This window comes from Schistocerca nitens, chromosome 5, assembly GCF_023898315.1.
Source record: "Schistocerca nitens isolate TAMUIC-IGC-003100 chromosome 5, iqSchNite1.1, whole genome shotgun sequence".
Taxonomy (NCBI): domain Eukaryota; kingdom Metazoa; phylum Arthropoda; class Insecta; order Orthoptera; family Acrididae; genus Schistocerca; species Schistocerca nitens.
Genome location: NC_064618.1, coordinates 253,104,040 through 253,127,795, shown reverse-complemented (window position 1 = coordinate 253,127,795; position 23,756 = coordinate 253,104,040). Strand labels below are relative to the sequence as shown.

Below are 23,756 nucleotides of genomic sequence, written 5' to 3'. Positions count from 1 at the left end.
AAATCAAATAATGTAAGAAGTTTATCAGCACAGTAATTCATAAATTTTTCTAAGGTGAGGTTTCAGTCAGAAGACAAGTGTTCGTATCGACTTTCTGGTTGGTGTCATAATGTTCTAGTAAGTGTTTTTCCAGCCTATAGCAGTGCGATGGAATATTAAAGCACTTTTCATGGTCTTTAAACGATACAAAAGGTAAGGCAATTCCCATTCGGCACTGAACGATGTGGCTTCTCCACATTTCATTTTTAGACAAGTGCATACATGCCGTAGTATTCCTAAAGCAGAACGTAAATGAAATTTAACGTAAGTAGTATTGTCAGAAAACTGATTGGCGTCTGAGAAGGCGAATGTTTTGCTCAAATAGCGACTGGCAGCAGCCTTCATTTTGTTCTTCCTCCTCACCCCTCAGCCTCAGTCACTGCTGTGCCTGGGAGCACATTCGGAGCACTCGCGCTCGTAGAGCGCTGTTTGGCGGGCCTGCACTAATACCTTAAACTGTATTCGAGGAAAAGGTGAGGTGTGTAATAAAATATTTACACAAGCATTGTTTAAACGGCATAAAGTTAAAATTACTTATGTGGTACATTACAATATTTCTGAAAATATTAAAAGTGTCACACAGTTTAAAATAGTATACATAGAACGCAGTAGTTTTTGAAGTCACTAAATCATTGACGAATATGGGTATAGAGTGTAATGGTAAGGTATACTGGCTTGAGGGTGTAGAATGGACGCAGGTAGCTAATGAAATTGGTCCTTTGTAAGAATTGTGGCTAGAGGCCTCAATATGGGATGTGGAGTGATGAGGGCAAAGGTATATTTATAATATTACACTGGAAGGACATTAACTTTGAATTTGGATATTTAGAGATTAATACGTCACTGGGATAGGGGACGGCTGATCTTACATTTGAATCCGAAAAAACTAGTTATACATCAGGACCTCAACTGATGGGCCTTAAGTTTGAATCTGACGGTAGAGGCTGACATTGAGATCTGATGGTATTGGACGAAGATTAGGGTCAGAGGTTATAGGTCTAAGATTGGGATCTGAAGGGATGGGTTTTAAATTCGGATCTGACGGTATGGGGCGGAGGTTAGGGTCAGAGGGTATAGGTCGAAGATTGGGATCTGAAAGTATCGGTTTTAAGTTTGGATCTGAAGGGATCGGACGGACATTGGGATTTGATGGTAAGGGATGGAGGTTAGGGTCAGAGGATATAGGCCTAAGGTTGGAATCTGAAGGAATGGGTTTTAAATTCGGATCTGACGGTATGGGGCGGAGGTTAGGGTCAGTAGGTATAGGTCTAAGATTGGCATCTGAAGGAATAGGTTTTAAATTTGGATCCGATGGGATTGGCTGGACATTGGGATCTGAGGGTATGGGATGCAAGCTAGGGTCAGAGGGTATAGGTCTCAGATTGGGATTGTTAGGAAGGGGCCGTAAGTTTGGTGCTATAGGAACCGATCTAGCACTCCTGTCTAAGATTACAGATGGGCCATATGAACTGGAGCTCGAAGTTTTGACAATATGGTTGATGAAATGGGGAGCTATATCATCACTTGCTCCCTGGAAATCTTGTTGATTGATGTGCTTAGAAAAGTAATAGTCTTCATGTATTTTTTCACTGTGTCGTCTGAAGCCCGAATCACTTCCAATGGCAAAATCGCTTGGCTCTGAAACTCCTTGGCGTTCACCTTCATTATATTGTGCACGCACTATAGTGACATAGAATGCGAACACCTCTGCGATTATCTGGAATGACAGAAATATTTGTTAGTCTTTGTTAATGCCCACAAGTATGTTAGCAAAGTTTCTGTTTAGCCTTAAACAAAGTTCTAGGAACAAATTACACGTTTTCTAGCTGACAACCACAATAGCTCCATGCGTGAATATGACTCTGTGGCAAAGTTGTAGCTGTATGCGGTGCTAGTGTAAAGGTTAGATTGTCACTAACTGCGCAAAAAAATTATGCAACGTTATTAGAAACGCATGAACAAACACTTGCGAAACGATTATATTCTGCTCTTAAACATGGCTGGAAACACGCATTACATCACTGCGATACTACTGTTTTCTAATCCAAATGAGAACTGTGAAGATATTTACTAACGTTATGTAGTCATCAGGTATGCGGGACGTTAATTTATTATTGTTACAATAGCTCAACAATTTCGAGGAAAAATCAATGGCGACTGAAAGCTTGTATCTTATCGTATATATTGGCTCTGAGCACTATGGGACTTAACATCTGTGGTCATCAGTCCCCTAGAACTTAGAATTACTTAAACCTAACTAACCTAAGGACATCACATACATCCATGCCCGAGGCGGGATTCGAACCTGCGACCGTAGCAGTCACGCGGTTCCGGACTGAGCGCCTACAACCGCGAGACCACCGCGGCCGGCTACTTAAAGCTTGTATCTGGATTTTTGCGTGAACCACTGTACTCACCTGTGGAAAGTACAGACAGGAGCAGAGAAAGTTTAATTCAATCTTTCACTCTTTAACAGTCAGAAGGAGTTTAACGACTAAACATATTTAGAACGTAAAGGTGAGATTCACATCAATTGTTTGCATATATTGTAACTGTTCAGTGCATACCGTAACTCATTTTATTTTGGAAAGGAATATTTGATGGAAATATAGTTCGATTGTAGGTGAATACTCAATCAATATCGAGGCACATGTATACGTAGCAAAATAGTTACAAAGTGCGAAGTGCCTCCATGGCCGTCGACCAAATTTGTGAGCATATAATGACGGCTCACAAAATGTACACTGCTCACTCACATTCCAGTGTAACGTTACGTGATGTACAATGGGACTGTCTGTACACATCTTGTCCACTGCTGGATTAACTAAGTGATTTGTCTGAGTTTGTAACAGAAATCTAGGGCCTGGGGGTTAATGGAGCAGTATATTTCGAGATAACGAAGTCTGAAAGCATTCACTGTACCATAGAAGAGTGTCGCGAATGTACGGGTGGCGTTCAGTGCGTAACGCAACACATTTTTCTTTTACTCCGCCAATTTCGGTTGAAAAAACGCAGAACTTATTTTGAGACATAGTGAGATATTTCCGCTTCAGCCCCTATAGTTTCATGAAGTTTCGATGGGTGACGGCGCTACACGTAGCCTTCGAAATGCTTTTGTAACAGAGGTGCCTTCGAAGTAAAGAGCTGTCATTGAGTTTCTTGTGGTGGTAAACCACAGAATCACATATATTCATAGGCGCTTGCAGGATGTCTACGGAGACCTGGCAGTGAACAAAAGCACGGCGAGTCGGCGTGCAAGGCGTCTGTCATTATCTCAACAATGGACCGGTCCTCATCATCTCCGTTACAACCCGGACTTCGCGCCTTCCGACTTGTATCTGTTTGACCCAATGGAGTATGCACTTCGCGTGAAGCAGTACATAGATGATGGGGAGGTTATTGATTCAGCAAGATGTTGGCACAGATGTCGACCAGCAGAGTGATACATACAGGCCCTCCAGGAAAGATGACGTAACGCCACCGTATTGAACGCAGATTATGTTGAAAAATAGAGTTTCGTAGCCAAAAGACTGAGAATAACACAGTGAAATGGAATCCTCAATAAAACCAACCTACTTTCAGAAAAAATGTGTTGCATTAGTTAATGAACGCCCCTCGCTCAATGACGGTACTGTGACGCTGTAGAGCTATACGTACTTCTGACGTTCGAATTGAACGTCGGCTACTATAGGACATGAAGGCTAACTGTCTTCCTACATTGGAACATACCACAGCGCAAGTAACATATGGAACAACCTCAGTTGGATCCAGGATAACAAGTAAGCAAAAGGGGTCTTCGAAGTATGCGCTATGGATTCATGCTGATGACAGTAAAGAAACATTACTATTTTAAATTATTATGCGAAAATATCTGATGGAGAGAGGTCTAGCGTATGCTCTAGTGGTCTCCACTAGGATTATTCGTTCATTTTATGAGTACACCTCTCTTTTGTTTACGAAGCCGTTCTCGGAGTTCACTTTCGGCACCAAATAGTGATTATCTGTCTTGGAAAGGATAGGCAAGCATAGGAAGGTATTACAGTTTGCAACATCCATAGAATTGTCTTCGTGTGATTGGATGAACAAGCTCAAGAATTCAAACGGTTTTCCTGGGTGTAAAATGCCTCGGAATGTAACCTTAAAGAATATCATGATATCTGTAAGAACTCTCCGCGATGTATTATTTAACAGCTGCGGAACACACTCCAAACAGCGTGGATTTTGATACTCGTATTTGTGTCCATCTATAAGCACCTGACTACGTCACTTCATGATCTATCAATAACTCCTCAGGGTACTAAAACGAAGTTTAGAGTTTAACGTCCCAACGACGAGGGGATTGTTGGAGACATAGCACAAATGCATTGGAGAAGAATGGGGAAGGAAATTAGCCATTTCCTTTCGAAAGGAAATATCCCGGCATCTCCCTTAAGAGCACTGATTAATGTAGCTTTCTATTTGTGAAATGTTACACAAAACAAGTTTTCTTCATTTCTATTCAACTTAGAGGCAAATGCTTTGTACAAAACGTCACGAGCTGTATTTACATAGTGCAGAAAGAATGAAAAATAGTGTAGGCTAGTTCAAATTGACCTCACGCATTCTATTTATAACTTTAACTGGAATTATTAATTTTTTCTAGTGCAAGAGTCGATTTCGCTGCACTTTACAAGAGATACTTCCATGTAATGTAATAAAAATATAATCACCAATGAAATGATGGCAACCTTTACTATTTATTTATGTCCGTAATGCCAAAAGATTGGAATACGTATCACATGTAAAAAGTCTCCAAAGGTTTGGAATTTTTTCAGTATTTTCCACTTTTGAAATATTTAAGGAAAACTGTTCTGCCCATTATAAAGTAAGTCGCTGGGTTAAGTAGAACACAAAATGCTAGCTCCCTATCACTAGTTATTCCAGATTAAAGTGTGCTTGAAGTATTGCAAATCAAAGCTATGGGAAACTGAAGAAGCTATGTACAAGAGTTCAAACAATTCAAATAGCATCAGAACAACCCAGCACCTTCAGCTACTTCAACCTAATGCACGGTGTCTTCCTTTTTTTTCTTTCATCTTCTCGCTCCTGCGTTCAAGCTTTACTTATTATTTGTAGAGAAAATCTCTGCTGATCTCCGTATCAGCAGTGTTATCGTCAACACTATTCCCGATCCATAACTCTTAACCCCCATCCCCCTGTCGTTGCTGCGCCACCAAAACGTTTTACATCACTCAGATTTTGAAAAAAAATTGTTATTGGTCGTCTTCACTGCTTTTTGTGTAAGTTTCTCTATTCAAAAATGCCTTGTGAAAACCATATCCTTTCTGGGAACATTTCGGGCAAAATGTACGCCGTGGATTGGTGTTTGATGAAAGTTAAAAAAAACTGATTATATTGCTCTTATCAGCATTGCCAAACCTCAAGTAACACTGGAACAAATCACTCTCATTATCTGGAGTTATTCACGGCCGGTTAACGATTTACCATCAAAAAGATTTTTGCCGCTCATTAATCTTTTACCTTAATCCCAACTATTTTGGCACGTTTTCACAACATTTAAATTCGAAATTTCTTTCTATGCATACACTTTTGCTTCCCTCACCTCCACGAAACGTTTTGAGTCTCTGTCATCAAACCAGAAATAGTAATTCAGACCTTTGAAAAACTTTAAAAACATATTCACCTTCCATTTCACCTCTTCAAACCACAAAACTTATGGAACCATTGAATAAATGGCCCGCAACTTCATAAGAGAAAACTTTCAATGAAAACTTGAAAACGGATAACTACAAACACACATGTCTGAAGTCTGAGTCTCAGGTAGAATAATTTTGTCATGGGTGACTTTCCCAAGAATACCCGTTAAGTAAAACAGGGTGTCCTGCTGCGTGAAGAAGTCCGTAGCTGCCTGCTGTACGTCCTCGTCAAACAGGAATCGTCGACCTTTCAAGGCCTTTTTTATGGAGCCAAAGGCGTGATTATGGCATGGGGAGAGATCAGGACTATAGCGCTGGTGTTCGAGTGTCTCACACCTCAGTTGGCCTAACTTCTGCGTTACAACTTTCGCGATGTGGGGCAGTGAGTTGGCATTAAGCAGCAGCACCCCTTGTTACTCACCATCCCACAATGGCGGTTTTCGGCAGACATGCTGCCCCTACCCCATACACATTCTTCATCATCCGATAGATATCTACCCGTGTTTGTCCTTCGGCAACCAAGAAAAGAATAACTTAACGTTGGTCGTGTTTGGACCTATTTGGTAATAATGACACCGTAGTTCACGTTTTCGCATTTATCGCACGCACCTTGGAAAGAACCGAATATCACACCGATCCCTTGCATACGTGTCGGTGCATATAAACCCCCATCGGAGTCGCCCTACGTTGCACACACACTGCAGTAACGCCCTCAAACGGAAACTTTTTGTTCGCCCCTTGTATGATATTGTCTTAAAGTTCATTTCCCTTGTAGAGGACCTACACTCCTGGAAATTGAAATAAGAACACCGTGAATTCATTGTCCCAGGAAGGGGAAACTTTATTGACACATTCCTGGGGTCAGATACATCACATGATCAGACTGGCAGAACCACAGGCACATAGACACAGGCAACAGAGCATGCACAATGTCGGCACTAGTACAGTGTATATCCACCTTTCGCAGCAATGCAGGCTGCTATTCTCCCATGGAGACGATCGTAGAGATGCTGGATGTAGTCCTGTGGAACGGCTTGCCATGCCATTTCCACCTGGCGCCTCAGTTGGACCAGCGTTCGTGCTGGACGTGCAGACCGCGTGAGACGACGCTTCATCCAGTCCCAAACATGCTCAATGGGGGACAGATCCGGAGATCTTGCTGGCCAGGGTAGTTGACTTACACCTTCTAGAGCACGTTGGGTGGCACGGGATACATGCGGACGTGCATTGTCCTGTTGGAACAGCAAGTTCCCTTGCCGGTCTAGGAATGGTAGAACGATGGGTTCGATGACGGTTTGGATGTACCGTGCACTATTCAGTGTCCCCTCGACGATCACCAGTGGTGTACGGCCAGTGTAGGAGATCGCTCCCCACACCATGATGCCGGGTGTCGGCCCTGTGTGCCTCGGTCGTATGCAGTCCTGATTGTGGCGCTCACCTGCACGGCGCCAAATACGCATACGACCATCATTGGCACCAAGGCAGAAGCGACTCTCATCGCTGAAGACGACACGTCTCCATTCGTCCCTCCATTCACGCCTGTCGCGACACCACTGGAGGCGGGCTGCACGATGTTGGGGCGTGAGCGGAAGACGGCCTAACGGTGTGCGGGACCGTAGCCCAGCTTCATGGAGACGGTTGCGAATGGTCCTCGCCGATACCCCAGGAGCAACAGTGTCCTAATTTGCTGGGAAGTGGCGGTGCGGTCCCCTACGGCACTGCGTAGGATCCTACGGTCTTGGCGTGCATCCGTGCGTCGCTGCGGTCCGGTCCCAGGTCGACGGGCACGTGCACCTTCCGCCGACCACTGGCGACAACATCGATGTACTGTGGAGACCTCACGCCCCACGTGTTGAGCAATTCGGCGGTACGTCCACCCGGCCTCCCACATGCCCACTATACGCCCTCGCTCAAAGTCCGTCAACTGCACATACGGTTCACGTCCACGCTGTCGCGGCATGCTACCAGTGTTAAAGACTGCGGTGGAGCTCCGTATGCCACGGCAAACTGGCTGACACTGACGGTGGCGGTGCACAAATGCTGTGCAGCTAGCGCCATTCGACGGCCAACACCGCGGTTCCTGGTGTGACCGCTGTGCCGTGCCTGTGATCATTGCTTGTACAGCCCTCTCGCAGTGTCCGGAGCAAGTATGGTGGGTCTGACACACCGGTGTCAATGTGTTCTTTTTTCCATTTCCAGGAGTGTATATATCTTCTTCCCACCTTTCAGCTTTCCCTTCTTTGCATAGCACTGGCTTGCTATCTGAGCTCATGAGATCATAAAGTTGCTTCTGTTTTCACCAGTTTTCCTATAGGCAGCATCTATCTCTCGTCTAGTTATGTGTGATTCTACAGCCTTTCATTTATCCTCTAGATCTTCCCGCTTAATCTTTTCGCAATTTCTTTCAATCTCATTTTTTACACTCTCTTTATTCCCTTTTGCTTCATTTGCTACCATTTTATATTTTCCCCTTTCGTCAGTTAAATTCAGTATCTCACGTGTTACCAAAGTTTTCTACTGTCTCGTCTTTTCACCTATGTAATTCTTTGATGCCATCCCTATTTCATCTCTCAAAGCTACCCAGTCGTTTTTTGTTGTCTTCCTTTCCCCTGTTTCTGTCAAACGTTGCCTAATGCTCCTTCTCATACCCTTAACAACCTGTGGTTCTTTCAACTTAGCCAGGTTCCATCTCTTTAATTTCACACCTTTCTGCAAATTCCTCAATTTTACACTGCAGTTCATAACCGATAAATTATGGCTGGAGTCCGCTGAAAGAGTGGTTCAGTGTGGGGTGGCGGAGGGGTGAAGTGGACTGCAACAGTCGTCGTGGGGCTGTGGACCACTGTGGCTGCGTCGGGGACGGAGCCTCTCCGTCGTTTCTAGGCACCCGGTTATCATACAATACATACAATACAATGATTGGAGTCCAGTTCTGTCCCTGAAAGTGTTTTACAGTTTAAAATCTGGTTCTGAAATCTCCGTCATTCCATTATATATTCCTGAAACGTTTCGATGTCCTCAAGTGTCTTCCACTTACACGACCTTTTACATAATTCTTAAACCTTAGCGTTGATCCATTTATGCTCTGTGCCGAATTCTAAAGGCAACTACGTCTTTCATCCCTTCCCCCTCCCCAGTCCTTGGTCCATGTTCTCCTACCATTCTTCCATCTATTCCTTTTCCCTACCGAATTCCAGCCACTTATCACAGCTAGCTGAGCAATTTCCTTTATCTCATCGTACGATGTGTAACTTTCTTAATCATCTGCAGAACTAGCACCCATATAAACTTGTACTTCTGTGGTGGCTGTTGGCTTGATGACTGTCTTGGCTACAATAATGCATTCGGTATGCTGTTCATAGTAGCTAATCGGCACTTCTGTTTTCTTATTTATTTTTACGCCTACTTGAGACTTAGGTACACTTGTCCGATTTTGTGTTGATATCTTTGTACTAAAATGACCAGAAGTCCTGATTTTCCAGCTGCTGCACTTTACTCTTACTATATCTAGCTTCAACTTCCCGTTCTCCTTTTTAAATCCTCTAACCTACCTGCCTTATTAAGAGAGCTAATATCCTACGTTCCGACCCATCGAATTCCTTGGCTTTTCAAAAAATGTTCAAATGTGTGTGAAATCTTATGGGACTTAACTGCTAAGGTCATCAGTCCCTAAGCTTACACACTACTTAACCTAAATTATCCTAAGGACAAACACACACACACCCATGCCCGAGGGAGGACTCGAACCTCCGCCGGGACTAGCCGCACAGTTCATGACTGCAGCGCCTAGACCGCTCGGCTAACCCCGCGCGGCCCTTGGCTTTTCCTGAGGAAGACATCCTTCTGAATAGTCCCAGTCCAGAGATCCAAATGAGAAGTCACTACCTCTAGAATACTTTGCGCAAGAGGATGCCATCATCATTTAACCGTAAGTGCAGCAGCCTGTCCTTGGGAGAATAAAGTCAGGCCCATAATTTTGCCTTGCTTTCAGCCTTTCGCATTACAACAAGACAATGTTGGCTGATGTTGCAAGATCAGATCAATCATCTTGACTTTTGCCCCGGCAACTACTGAAAAGGCTGCTGCCCCTCTTCGGGAACCACGAATTAGTGCTGCCTCTTCACAGACACTCCTTCGCTGTGGTTGCACCAATGACGTGGCTATCTGTATCTTTTAATCAGCATAGCTCATTTAGGTAATATTTTAAAATAATGCTTCGTTTTTATTAAACCTGCCCTACAAATCACAACATTTCCTAAAGGTATGTAGAAAAATTCCAACAGACGTTGTTTTTCTGAGGGTGGAGGGGGAGGAGGAGGTGCAGCCTTGGCAGTTCTGCAAATGGCACAGGATCACGACAGTACGGCTCTGTTGAATGCTGAGGGTTATAAACGTCTGCCCCTGTGGTGGAGTAAAAACCTTGATCCATCGCATGAACAGCACTTTAACCAGTTCTCACCGACCAGTTGAAACACTGGTTACACCAGCTGAGTCGTTTTCGGTGTTGGACCCATATGAGGCGGAGATGAACGCAATCACCATTTCAATGTGAGAAATAGATTTATTTATTTAATCGTATGGCTAGGGTCCCCCGTCGGGCAGACCGTTCGCCAGGTGCCGGTCTTTCAATTTGACGCCACGTCGTCGACCTGCAGTCGATGAGGATGATAAGATGATGATGAGGACAGCACAACACCCAGTCCTTGGGCGGAGAAAATTGAGAAAGAGATGTGTGTTCGTTATTGCTATATCGTATTTTCGATTATCGCTGTATAGAGTGGTCCCCTGTTGAACGAAACAGCTTTGCAGCAACTCTTGACACTTGGCCAGCAGAACGCCAAAAAATTACTTTAGTTCCCTTATGCAGCTGAATAGTTGGTAATTCGTCATGATACAGATGTAGGCCCCCGTTATAGGCTACATGTGTGTGTGTGTGTGTGTGTGTGTGTGTGTGTGTGTGTGTGAGGAAGAGAAAGAGAGAGGGAGAGAGAGCATGAGAAGACAGCCAATTACTCGAAAACGACCTCTATCCATCAGGTAGTTTCAGAGGTTGCAAGTAATCAACTATGGAACAGTTCGGGGGACCTAAGTACTTGTAGTCTCAAAAAGAAGTCACTTTATGTACTATTTCGTCAGTATTTTGTTAATTGCTACAACACTTTATTACTCTGCTTCACTTTTTTAATAAAAAGCAATTTTCTTGTGGGATCATTTATTAACCCCAGAATTACAACAGACTCATAGCAAAAACTATTAAGTTAGTGCGAATATTAAATGTGTAGCCTACGGCTTACCTAAACTACGTTTCTAGGGATCCAGGATTTTATATTCACATTTTCTTTGTTCTCGTATCTGCTTAGTGAATGGGTCACTACATAGGTGTCCATACTTAACAAATGCTAACAAAATTCTGTGACAAATAATTAGCAATTGTAGCAGACGATCAAGTAGGTAAAAAGACTAGGGCTAATAGAAATCCTTGGGTAACAGAAGAAATATTGAATTTAATTGATGAAAGGAGAAAATATAAAAATGCAGTAAATGAAGCAGGCAAAAAGGAATACAAACGTCTCAAAAATGAGATCGACAGGAAGTGCAAAATGGCTAAGCAGGGATGGCTAGAGGACAAATGTAAGGATGTAGAGGCTTATCTCACTAGGGGTAAGATAGATACTGCCTACAGGAAAATTAAAGAGACCTTTGGGGAGAAGAGAACCACTTGTATGAATATCAAGAGCTCAGATGGCAACCCAGTTCTAAGCAAAGAAGGGAAAGCAGAAAGGTGGAAGGAGTATATAGAGGGTTTATACAAGGGCGATGTACTTGAGGACAATATTATGGAAATGGAAGAGGATGTAGATGAAGACGAAATGGGAGATAAGATACTGCGTGAAGAGTTTGACAGAGCACTGAAAGACCTGAGTCAAAACAAGGCCCCGGGAGTAGACAACATTCCATTAGAACTACTGATGGCCTCGGGAGAGCCAGTCATGACAAAACTCTACCATCTGGTGAGCACGATGTATGAGACAGGCGAAATACCCTCAGACTTCAAGAAGAATATAATAATTCCAATCCCAAAGAAAGCAGGTGTTGACAGATGTGAAAATTACCGAACTATCAGTTTAATAAGTCACAGCTGCAAAATACTAACGCGAATTCTTTACAGACGAATGGAAAAACTGGTAGAAGCCGACCTCGGGGAAGATCAGTTTGGATTCCGTAGAAATGTTGGAGCACGTGAGGCAATACTGACCTTACGACTTATCTTGGAAGAGAGATTAAGAAAAGGCAAACCTACGTTTCTAGCATTTGTAGACTTAGAGAAAGCTTTTGACAATGTTGACTGGAATACTCTCTTTCAAATTCTGAAGGTGGCAGGGGTAAAATACAGGGAGCGAAAGGCTATTTACAATTTGTACAGAAACCAGATGGCAGTTATAAGAGTCGAGGGGCATGAAAGGGAAGCAGTGGTTGGGAAAGGAGTAAGACAGGGCTGTAGCCTCTCCCCGATGTTATTCAATCTGTATATTGAGCAAGCAGTAAAGGAAACAAAAGAAAAATTCGGAGTAGGTATTAAAATTCATGGAGAAGAAGTAAAAACTTTGAGGTTCGCCGATGACATTGTAATTCAGTCAGAGACAGCAAAGGACTTGGAAGAGCAGTTGAACGGAATGGACAGTGTCTTGAAAGGAGGATATAAGATGAACATCAACAAAAGCAAAACGAGGATAATGGAATGTAGTCAAATTAAGTCGGGTGATGCTGAGGGAATTAGATTAGGAAATGAGACACTTAAAGTAGTAAAGGAGTTTTGCTATTTAGGGAGTAAAATAACCGATGATGGTCGAAGTAGAGAGGATGTAAAATGTAGACTGGCAATGGCAAGGAAAGCGTTTCTGAAGAAGAGAAATTTGTTAACATCGAATATAGATTTAGGTGTCAGGAAGTCGTTTCTGAAAGTATTTGTATGGAGTGTAGCCATGTATGGAAGTGAGACATGGACGATAACTAGTTTGGACAAGAAGAGAATAGAAGCTTTTGAAATGTGGTGCTACAGAAGAATGCTGAAGATAAGGTGGGTAGATCACGTAACTAATGAGGAGGTATTGAATAGGATTGGGGAGAAGAGAAGTTTGTGGCACAACTTGACTAGAAGAAGGGATCGGTTGGTAGGACATGTTTTGAGGCATCAAGGGATCACAAATTTAGCATTGGAGGGCAGCGTGGAGGGTAAAAATCGTAGAGGGAGACCAAGAGATGAATACACTAAGCAGATTCAGAAGGATGTAGGTTGCAGTAGGTACTGGGAGATGAAGAAGCTTGCACAGGATAGAGTAGCATGGAGAGCTGCATCAAACCAGTCTCAGGACTGAGGACCACAACAACAACATATAAAAAATAAAAAGCTTGTTCCAGCAAACAAGGAGGCATTACTTTATTACAGCATACTAATCAAGTAACTGTTCAGGCAACAGAAACCGTCCTGGAAAGCTTTTGCAGATACTGTAACTTGTCAACAAGAAATTAAACAGGAAACTAGAAATTTCATTGTGTTTAGTAATGAGTATCGTATTAAGACTTTTGTATAACACACGAGACGATGAGTTCAGCGATTAAATGCATATAACATGAAAAATTGACGACTTATAGTGTGACTGATGTAACATATATCTGATGATTACTATCCTTTACTAAAACTGTCCACGAAGAAAAGTAAAAGTGCTATCCAGCCTGACAGTAAACAGTATTTTACATTATGTATGAACAAACTATGTTCAGAGCTGTTTACACTGAGGTACAACATATAATGGGATCGATCTGTCCTGAGTTGCAGTGTGTTTTCATTACTACTATTGCGTGACTGGTATTTTCTGGAGAGGTTCCATATTCGTTCCATCAGGATGCCTTTCAAATAGTTTATATTAGCTCTAAAGTAGAATGCGTGTATAGAGTGAGGAAAGGAAAAGGGAGAAACTATAATAATTTGATAAGCAGGTTTTGTAGTATTGTTTCATTTAATTATAAAATACAGTATGGCTGCTATGAGATTAGAGTATAATTTACCATTTTGAGCTTCTAGTTTGATTAAAGTAACCACTGTGAAACAAACATTCAGACTAAGTGATTTTGCAAAGTATTTATTATGTTATTGTACATAATGAAAGTTACAGTTAATTGACATAATATGCATTGTTTAGTCGCAGGCAGGCGAAGAAAGTCAATGATGAGCTAACTGCTGCCTGCCAGATCATTGACCAATTGGTCGCAAGAGTCCAGAGTTTACATTTCCAGGTCTGGTGAAGCCTGGGTCTCCTACACTGGCTGGTCTGTTGTATTCTGGGTCCTTGATTGGCCTAGTGAAGCCTGGGTCCCCTACACTGGCTGGTCTGTTGTATTCTGGATCCTTGACAGGCCTGGTGAAACCTGGGTCCCCAATGCTGGCTGGGTCCTTGACAGGCCTGGTGAAACCTGGGTCCCCAATACTGGCTGGGTCCTTGATAGGCCTGGTGAAGCCTGGATCTCCTACACTGGCTGGTCTGTCATAGTTTGGATCTTTAACAGGCCTGGTGAAACCTGGGTCCCCAATACTGGCTGGTCTGTTGTATTCTGGGTCCTTGACAGGCCTGGTGAAACCTGGATCTCCTACACTGGCTGGTCTGTCATAGTTTGGATCTTTGACAGGCCTGCTAAATCCGGGGTCTAGAGGTCGTTTACCTCCTCCAAACTGTGCGTTTGAGGTGGTGGCAAACCATGCCAACGTCGCTATAACCATCTGAAACAACAGATGAAATACTGTAGGTGCTATATTAAACTAATTTTCCATTTAGTATGAAGGTTCTAAACTAAGAAACAAACAATGCAGGTATTACCTTTCTACTGTCTTGATATACTATATCCATCTGGAGACTATCGATTCAGTAACATAATTTTTGAAGAGATTGGGGAAAAAACTGAATTTACGAATAAATTCTTTCAATGATACCAAAGTCAGAGCCAAAATTTTAGCTATCGACGTGATTCAAATTTGAAGAGAAAATATAGCAAAAAATGAAGTTTTTAGCAACATACAGAAATTTCTGTGTCTCTCTATATACAATGAAGGTAACGACCTTAACTGAACGAATCTGGTAGTAGATCGTATGATCACTTTACTTCTGGATATTCCTTCCACTATAAATGAATGTTTCATTAACAACCAGTAAAAAGCGTAGTGTAGTAGACCGACATGTTAACTTTCAAGCTAAATTTAAGTACGCTCCAGTAGTAACATGGGAAATTGCGAAGACTATTATGTTAGTTTTAATTAAATTTCAGCTGCTGTGCTGTTTAATAATCAGTAAAAGGCCAGACACACACAAGCCAACCATGTTTAAAAAGCCTGATAACTGAAATGTTCTACATAATTTGGCTGGAATACCTGCACTCTTTTATGACTAGTGAACCTCTGGGGTTACGTCGCTAGCGCGCGTTAGAGCGTGCGTTATTGGTACACAGCAAATCCTTTTTCGATTACGGCTACTATTAGAGAATTTTGCTTCGAGAGAGAATCGATAAGGAAAGAGGAGAAAGGGGAGAAGGGAATAATTAATTCGCCACGTTATGACATGCGAGGAAGGATTATTAGCGCTTCCCCGTATTGCAGGTTGACATGAATAGCAGGGAGAGCAAATGGCTCCTTGCTGCCGTCGAATGATGCTTTAGGCAGGTCATGAAGCTTCCACAGTTTAAATATCTCAGTGCAGCCATTAAGAAAATGAAACTGAAACAATAGTAAACTGCCAAAAGATGAAACCTGCATATCGACTCAGCTAAAATATCTACAACAAGAGCTGTATCTTCAGGCACAAAATTAACGCATTACAAAACAGAAATTAATTCAGAATGCCTCTATGGATTAGAAACACTTACTCTAAAAAGGGAAACAGACATTGAAAACAGTGAGAAAAAAGAACGAAAAATCGTAAGAAAAATTCTAGGTCCAAAACTTATAGACGAAACATACCCACTGAGAAGCCGTTAGAAAATAAAAAAATACACAAATATCCATAGAGACATTTGAAACGCAGGCTAAGATCACAAAAATGAACCCAGACTAACTTACAAATGGCCTATTTTCAAATGGTTCAAATGGCCCTAAGCACTATGAGACTTAACATCTGAGGTCGACGTACCATAGACTTAGAACTACTTAAACCTAACTAACCTAAGGACATCACACATATCCATGCCCAAGGAAGGACTCGAACCTGCGACCGTAGCAGCAGCGCGGTTCCGGACTGAAGCGCCTAGAACCGCTCGGCCACATCGGCCGGCAATGGTCTATTTTGTTTTTACAGTAGAAGCAAAGCCACAACGGGATGAAGTGGGTTGGCGAGATCAAAACTGATCTACAATTGCGAAGAATTACTCCAGGAGACGGCCAAACGGTGAAATCTTCAGGCCCAGAATTCACACGTGACAAGTTACCGAGAGGAAAATCCAAAGTAAGGTCTGAAGAGAGAAAGGGAGCACACAGGAAGAGAACGAAAGAAATATGTCACCAAAGAAGGCATTGACTAACTCTAAGTACTTTGCGTAGTCATAATGGGCTTACTCGCTAATAAAAATAAACAATCTGTGCACTGTATCGTTTGAACTGCAGAAAGAAAAGAATAAGCTGTAAACTGTGCTCTCTGCTTCTATGCGTCGATGAACTAACACAGTTTTCCTCCGTGTGATAGAAACAAACCGATGGGTCACTGGTGAAAAAATGCGTGAGCACGATATTAGGTTTGATCATTTGCTTTCATGTGAATAAACCTTGAAATGCTTCGTATCAGCCAATTACTGATCTGGAGCTGTGACACAAGTGCCACGGAGTAATACGTAGTGCATAAGAATATATTCCATAAACACGTCAGTGCCGCGTATTTCAAAATCCAGCACATTCTTGAACTGCAATTTCTCTACATCAAGCTTACGACGACAGCTACAACTGCACAGGATCTTTATTTTTGCCTGCTGCAAATACAGAACACATATCGAAATCCTGCAACAAAGTGAGGTGTAAACAATGCAGAGATTCTTGAAAGACTGCTAAATCAGATCACACCCTCAGATTCAAAAGTAATACAGTGCCTGTTTTCTCTTTAAAATGAAATGTTGTTCCAATCGTGAAACTGAAATTTGCCAATCTACGACAACATTGTCATTGCAGCAATGCCATCATACAAATACATTGAAGAAGCGAAGAAACTGGTGCACCTGCCTAATATCGTTAGAGCCCCAGAGAGCATGCAGAAGTGCCGCAACACGACGCGGCATGGACCCGACTAATGTCTAAAGTTGTGCTGGAGGGAACTGACACCATGAATCCTGCAGAGCTGTCTTTAAATCCGTGGCAGTACGAGGGGGTGAAGATCTCTTCCGAACAGCACGTTACAAAGCATCACAGTTATACTGAATAATGTTAATCACTGGGGAGTTTGATGGCCAAAGGAAGTGTTTAAACGCAGAAGAGTGTTTCTGGAGCCACTCTGCAGCAATTCTGGACGTGTGGGATGTCGCATTGTCCTGCTGGAATTTCCCAAGTCCGCCGGAATGCACCATGGACATGAATGGATGCAGGTGATTAGACAGAATGCTTACGTACGTGTCACCTGTCAGGGTCGTATCTAGACGTTTAGCCGGCTCGGTAGCTCAGCGTGTTCGGTCAGAGGGTTAGCAGCCCTCTGTAATAAAAAAAAAAACTGAGCTAATCGATCAACAACGAACTTAAACGGGTGTCTTACGACGTCCGCCACGAGCAGATGCAACGAACAAAAGCGAACAAAATGAGAATTAAAAAAAAAAAAAGACGTATGAGAGGTCCCATATCACTTCAACTGCACACATCTCACACCATAACAGAGCCTCCATCAGCTTGAACAATCACCTGCAGAAGTGCTGTGTCCATGGATTCAAATGGTTCAAATGGCTCTGAGCACTATGGGACTCAACTGCTGTGGCCATAAGTCCCCTAGAACTTAGAACTACTTAAACCTAACTAACGTAAGGACAGCACACAACACCCAGCCATCACGAGGCAGAGAAAATCCCTGACCCCGCCGGGAATCGAACCCGGGAACCCGGGCGTAGGAAGCGAGAACGCTACCGCACGACCACGAGATGCGGGCAGTGTCCATGGATTCATGAGGTGGTCTCCATACCAGTACACTCCCATACTCTCGGTACAATTTGAAGCGAGACTCGTCCGACCAGGCAATATGTTTCCAGTCATCAACAGTCCAATGTCGGTGTTGACGGGCCCAGGCGAGGTGTAAAGCTTTGTGTCGTGCAGTCATCAAGGGTACACGAGTGGGCCTTCGGCTCCGAAAGTCCATATCGGTGATGTTTCGTTGACACCTGTCGATGGCCCAGCATTGAAATCTGCAGAAATTTGTGGAAGAGTTGCTCTTCTGTCATGTTAAACGATTCTCTTTAGTTGTTCCGTTGTTGTAGGATCTTTTTCCGGCCGCAGCGATGTCGGTGGTTTGATGATATACCGGATTCCTCATATTCACGCTACACTCGTGATATGGTCGTACCGGAAAATCTCTATTTCTCGTTTCCTCGTAAATTCTGTGTCCCATCGCTCGTGCGCCGACTGTAATACCACGTTGAAAGTCACTTAAATCTTGCTAACCTGCCATTGTAGCAGCAGTAACCTATATAACAACTGAGCCAGACACTTGTCTTACATAGGCGTTGCCGACCGCAGTGCCTTATTCTGCCTGTTTACATACCTCTATATTTGAATACGCATGACAATACGAGTTTCTTTCCCACTTCAGTGTATAATTTGCTCCACATCCCTCCCTATATTTCTTCTACTTTTTAGTAAAATAATAGATATACATGCTTACAGTAACCGTAAATTGACGGCTACACCTACTCATCAGTTCACTCTAAAAAAGAAAATCTTGAAACGAGCCACTGGAAGGGCTTATTGCACTAGTTAGAACAACGTAAGGAAATGATTCTATCAGTTGTTAATTGGTGTTTTATTGAGGGACTTTGGGTATGCCTTTGAGTCAGCAGACTTTATCTTCAGCATTGTTTTGTTGGTCTTCATACACAAGTTGAACATCTTCGTTAATCGAATCAAAGGGAGTGGTTCGATATCCTGGTGTAGCGTAGTGCTAAGGTGTAATTTAAGATCGTTCATCTACATGCACAAAGTGGAAACATAAACATATTCCATTATTATGAGTAATACTCCTACACTGAACCTTGAGGTACAAATGACGTCATGTTTCTCTATAGAGCCTTTCGCGTCCCCTCCGTTATACTGGAAAGCACAGTGAAAAATGATTCAAATTACTTGTTATCTGTGAAAGAGGCACCTTAAATTTCCAGTTTTTCAGTCAGCGTATCAAGAAGGATCGACGTAGTCTATCTTCAGCCAGGCCCGCATCTCGTGGTCGTGCGGTAGCGTTCTCGCTTCCCACGCCCGGGTTCCCGGGTTCGATTCCCGGCGGGGTCAGGGATTTTCTCTGCCTCGTGATGGCTGGGTGTTGTGTGCTGTCCTTAGGTTAGTTAGGTTTAAGTAGTTCTAAGTTCTAGGGGACTTATGACCACAGCAGTTGAGTCCCATAGTGCTCAGAGCCAGCCTTCAGCCAGTTTAACGCTGTCGGAGACATTGACAAATGCAGTTATGACACTATGGTGGCCCGACAGCTTGATACATGACTGTGAAATATCTCATTTGTCAATCAGTATCATGTCAGCTCGCTGTGAAATATGTATTCCTCTATGTTCGACAACGCTGGGAAATGAAACATTGACATACAGCCTACGAGACAGCGGTGTTATAGTACACTACTGGCCATTAAAACTGCCACACCAAGAAGAAATGCAGATGATAAACGGGTATTCATTGGACAAATATATTATATTTGAACTGACATGTGATTACATTTTCACGCAATTTGGGTACATAGATCCTGAGACATCAGTACCCAGAACAACCACCTCTGGCCGTAATAACGGCCTTGATACGCCTAGGCATTGAGTCAAACAGAGCTTGGATGGCGTGTACAGGCTGCCCATGCAGCTTCAACACGATACCACAGTTCATCGAGAGTAGTGACTGGCGTATTGTGAGGAGCCAGTTGCTCGGCCACCATTGACCAGACGTTTTCAATTGGTGAGAGATCTGGCGAATGTGCTGGCCAGGGCAGCAGTCGAACATTTTCGTATCCAGGAAGGCCCGTACAGGACCTGCATCATGCGGTCGTGCATTATCCTGATGAAATGTAGGGTTTCGCAGGGGTCGAATGAAGGGTAGAGCAACGGGTCGTAACACATCTGAAACGTAACGTCCACTGTTGAAAGTGCCGTCAATGCGAACAAGAGGTGACCGAGACGTGTAACCAATGGTACCCCATACCATCACGCCGGGTGATACGCCATTATAGCGATGACGAATACACGCTTCCAATGTGCGTTCACCGCGATTTTGCCAAACACGGATGCGACCATCATGATGCTGTAAACAGAACCTGGATTCGTCCGAAAAAATGACGTTTTGCTGTTCGTGCACGTAGGTTCGTCGTTGAGTACACCATCGCAGGCGCTCCTGTCTGTGATGCAGCGTAAAGGTTAACCACAGCCATGGTCTCCGAGCTGATAGCCATGGTGCTGCAAACGTCGTCGAATTGTTAGTGAAGATGGTTGTTGTCTTGCAAACGTCCCCATCTGCTGACTCAGGGATCGAGACGTGGCTGCACGATCCGTTACAGCCATGCGGATAAGATGCCTGCTATCTCGGCTGCTAGTGATACGAGGCCGTTGGGATCCAGCGTGGCGTTCCGTCTTACTCTCCTGAACCCACCGATTCCATACTCTGCCAACAGTCATTGGATCTCGACCAACACGAGCAGCAATGTCGCGATACGATAAACCGCAATCGTGTTAGGCTACAATCCGACCTTTATCAAAGTCGGATACGTGATGGTACGCGTTTCTCCTCCTTACACGAGGCATCACAACAACGTTTCAACAGGCAACACCTGTGAACTGCTGTTTGTGTATGAAAAATCGGTTGGAAGCTTTCCTCATGTTAGCACGTTGTAGGTGACGCCACTAGCGCCAACCTTGTGTGAATGCTCTGAAAAGCTTATCATTTGCATATCACAGCATCTGTCGGTTAAATTTCCTGTCTGTAGCACGTTCATCTTTGTGGTGTAGCAATTTTAATGGCCAGTTGTGTAGAATGCTTAAAAAGTACGGGGGTTTTCAATAAGTAATGAAAGGCAACGTCACGTTCTTGTCGGCCGGTACCGGTTGAAAAAATGAGGAAGTTGTTGTGGGACATAGTGGAAAATTCCCACTTCAGTACCTACAGTTTCGTAAAGTTTCGATACGTGGCGGAGCTATACATAGCCTTCAGACTGTTGTCTGTAACGGAGGTGTGTTCCAAGCAGACAGCTATCATTGGGTTTCTTTTGGTGGAAAACCAGAGAATCGCAGATGTTTTGGCGCTTGCAGAATGTCTGCGGAGACCTGGGGCCAGGCGTCTGTCATCATCACAACAAGGTTGCGCAAATCTATCCTATCTCAAATGTGCTGCCCGGCCGCTTGCAGCTGACTCCTGCAGTATTGGTAAATGTGCGGTTGAAAAAATGAGGAAGTTGTTGTGGGACATAGTGGAAAATTCCCACTTCAGTACCTACAGTTTCGTAAAGTTTCGATACGTGGCGGAGCTATACATAGCCTTCAGACTGTTGTCTGTAACGGAGGTGTGTTCCAAGCAGACAGCTATCATTGGGTTTCTTTTGGTAGAAAACCAGAGAATCGCAGATGTTTTGGCGCTTGCAGAATGTCTGCGGAGACCTGGGGCCAGGCGTCTGTCATCATCACAACAAGGTTGCGCAAATCTATCCTATCTCGAATGTGCTGCCCGGCCGCTTGCAGCTGACTCCTGCAGTATTGGTAAATGTGCGGTTGAAAAAATGAGGAAGTTGTTGTGGGACATAGTGGAAAATTCCCACTTCAGTACCTACAGTTTCGTAAAGTTTCGATACGTGGCGGAGCTATACATAGCCTTCAGACTGTTGTCTGTAACGGAGGTGTGTTCCAAGCAGACAGCTATCATTGGGTTTCTTTTGGTAGAAAACCAGAGAATCGCAGATGTTTTGGCGCTTGCAGAATGTCTGCGGAGACCTGGGGCCAGGCGTCTGTCATCATCACAACAAGGTTGCGCAAATCTATCCTATCTCGAATGTGCTGCCCGGCCGCTTGCAGCTGACTCCTGCAGTATTGGTAAATGTGGACACTATCGTTCGAGGTGATCGACGGATCACATCAGACACCTCAGTGTTCAACTGGACGTCTCTGTTGGTAGTGTTGACATACTCGACAACCAGTTTTCGCACTCAAAGACGTTTGTCCGCTGGGTTCCTCACTGCCTAACAACTGTACAGGATGGGCGTATGGGCAGACGGTGGGCGTTATGAAATGAATAGGACAAAATTTAGACAAAGGCCATTTATTGGCGGAAGCATGTTAAAAAGGGGTCACATGGGCCAAGGGAGGTGAGGGTGAGCCAGAGACTAGAGTTTGGCAAAACATAGTTCCTGAAGCTACCGAAAGTTGTTGTCTGCCAAAACTAAGTCCACAGCGCCGCACCATCGGGAGAAGCAGGAGATGTTCAATGCCACAGGGTGCGCATCGGACTCGTGGGTGAGCAAGAATACCAGAGTGGGCCCGGTGGCAGCGTACATTCGACGCACTACGCGGCTTTCTCCGCCCTGACTGGTCGCGATCGAGAAACCGTGCGGGAGGCATGGAATTTTCCAGAGCGCCGCCTGCTAAGCGACGCCTGGGTCTGCGTTACCTCGTCAGCACGTGGGGGAGGCGTGTGGCCAAGGTGCCCTTCCTCGGTGCTGACTTCCTGTTGCTAAATCGTGGGACAAAAGAATTTACAGGCATCTAACACTGCCGGCCGTGGCTCGGCCGTAATGGAAAAATGAAGTTACCGTTTGAAAGTTCGTATAATAAAGTAAAATCCCCTACTGTCTGGATCATCCCTTACACAAAAGACCAAAGAGAGCAACGAAGGACCATCTGAGCGGAGTTGCTGGCGCATTACGATGCTGAGTGTGACAATTTTTTGTTAAACATCATCACAAGCATTGAAACGAGGGTTCATCACTTCGAACCAGAAACAAAATTGAAATCCATAAAGTGGCGCCATGCTACCTCTCCCCCGAAGAAAAGGTTCAAAGCTGCACCCTCAACCGGTAAAGTCATGGCAACGGTTTTCAAAAATTGTTCAGTTGTGTACGAAATCTTATGGGACCAAACTGCTGAGGTCATCAGTCCCTAAGCTTACACACTACTTAACCTAAATTATCCTAAGGACAAACACACACACACCCATGCCCGAGGGAGGACTCGAACCACCGCCAGGACCAACCGCACAGTCCATGACTGCAGAGCCTTAGACCGCTCGGTTAATCCTGGCAACGGTTTTCTTCGACTCTGAACGGACTATTCTGTTTGATGTCCTCCCACATGGTGCAACATTCAACTCTAAAATGTATTGTGTTACTCTCAGGAAACTGAACATATGACTTCAGCGTTTTCGTCAACACAGAAATGCAAACGAACTTCTCCTTCTCCATGGTAACGCAAGGCCTCAAGTCTACGAGCCTGAGAAGAGCTCACAAAACTTTATCGGACTGTTGCTCCTCTTTCACCCTGCAGCCCGGATCTCGTATCTTCCGATTTCCATTGGCCCAATGAAGGATGCATTCCACGGGAAGAGGTAGGTTGGTGAAGGGGAGTTTATTGATGCAGCACGACCTTAGCTGCAACGTCGACTATTAGAGTGGTACATGCGCTCCCAGTAATGTGGTGCAAGTCCCTCGCATTGAACAGAGATTATGTTAAAAATAGCGATTTGTAGCAAAAAGAGTGGGTCATAATGTGGCGTGTTGGTACTGTCAATAAAGCCAATCTGCATTCAGAAAGAAGTTAGTTGCATCGTTTATT

The 23,756-nt window shown here is 43.9% G+C and overlaps 1 protein-coding gene across 4 annotated transcripts in view; it reads right to left on the bottom strand.

The window, feature by feature from the left end:
* Positions 1-543: 543 nt before the first annotated feature.
* LOC126260835 (homeobox protein ESX1-like) overlaps positions 544-23,756 on the bottom strand; it is a 34,509-nt gene continuing 11,296 nt past the window's right edge. Inside the window, exons 2-3 of one of the 4 annotated variants that reach the window (XM_049958230.1) lie at positions 1,225-1,756; positions 544-1,116 (exon numbers count right to left, since the gene is read on the bottom strand). In XM_049958230.1, coding sequence (XP_049814187.1) covers positions 959-1,116; positions 1,225-1,756 — 690 coding nt within the window. In that variant the 3' untranslated portion in view covers positions 544-958. Of the gene's footprint in view, positions 1,757-13,860; positions 14,512-23,756 lie in introns of those variants that run through there. The other 3 variants (XM_049958231.1, XM_049958229.1, XM_049958232.1) reach the window with 3 other exon arrangements.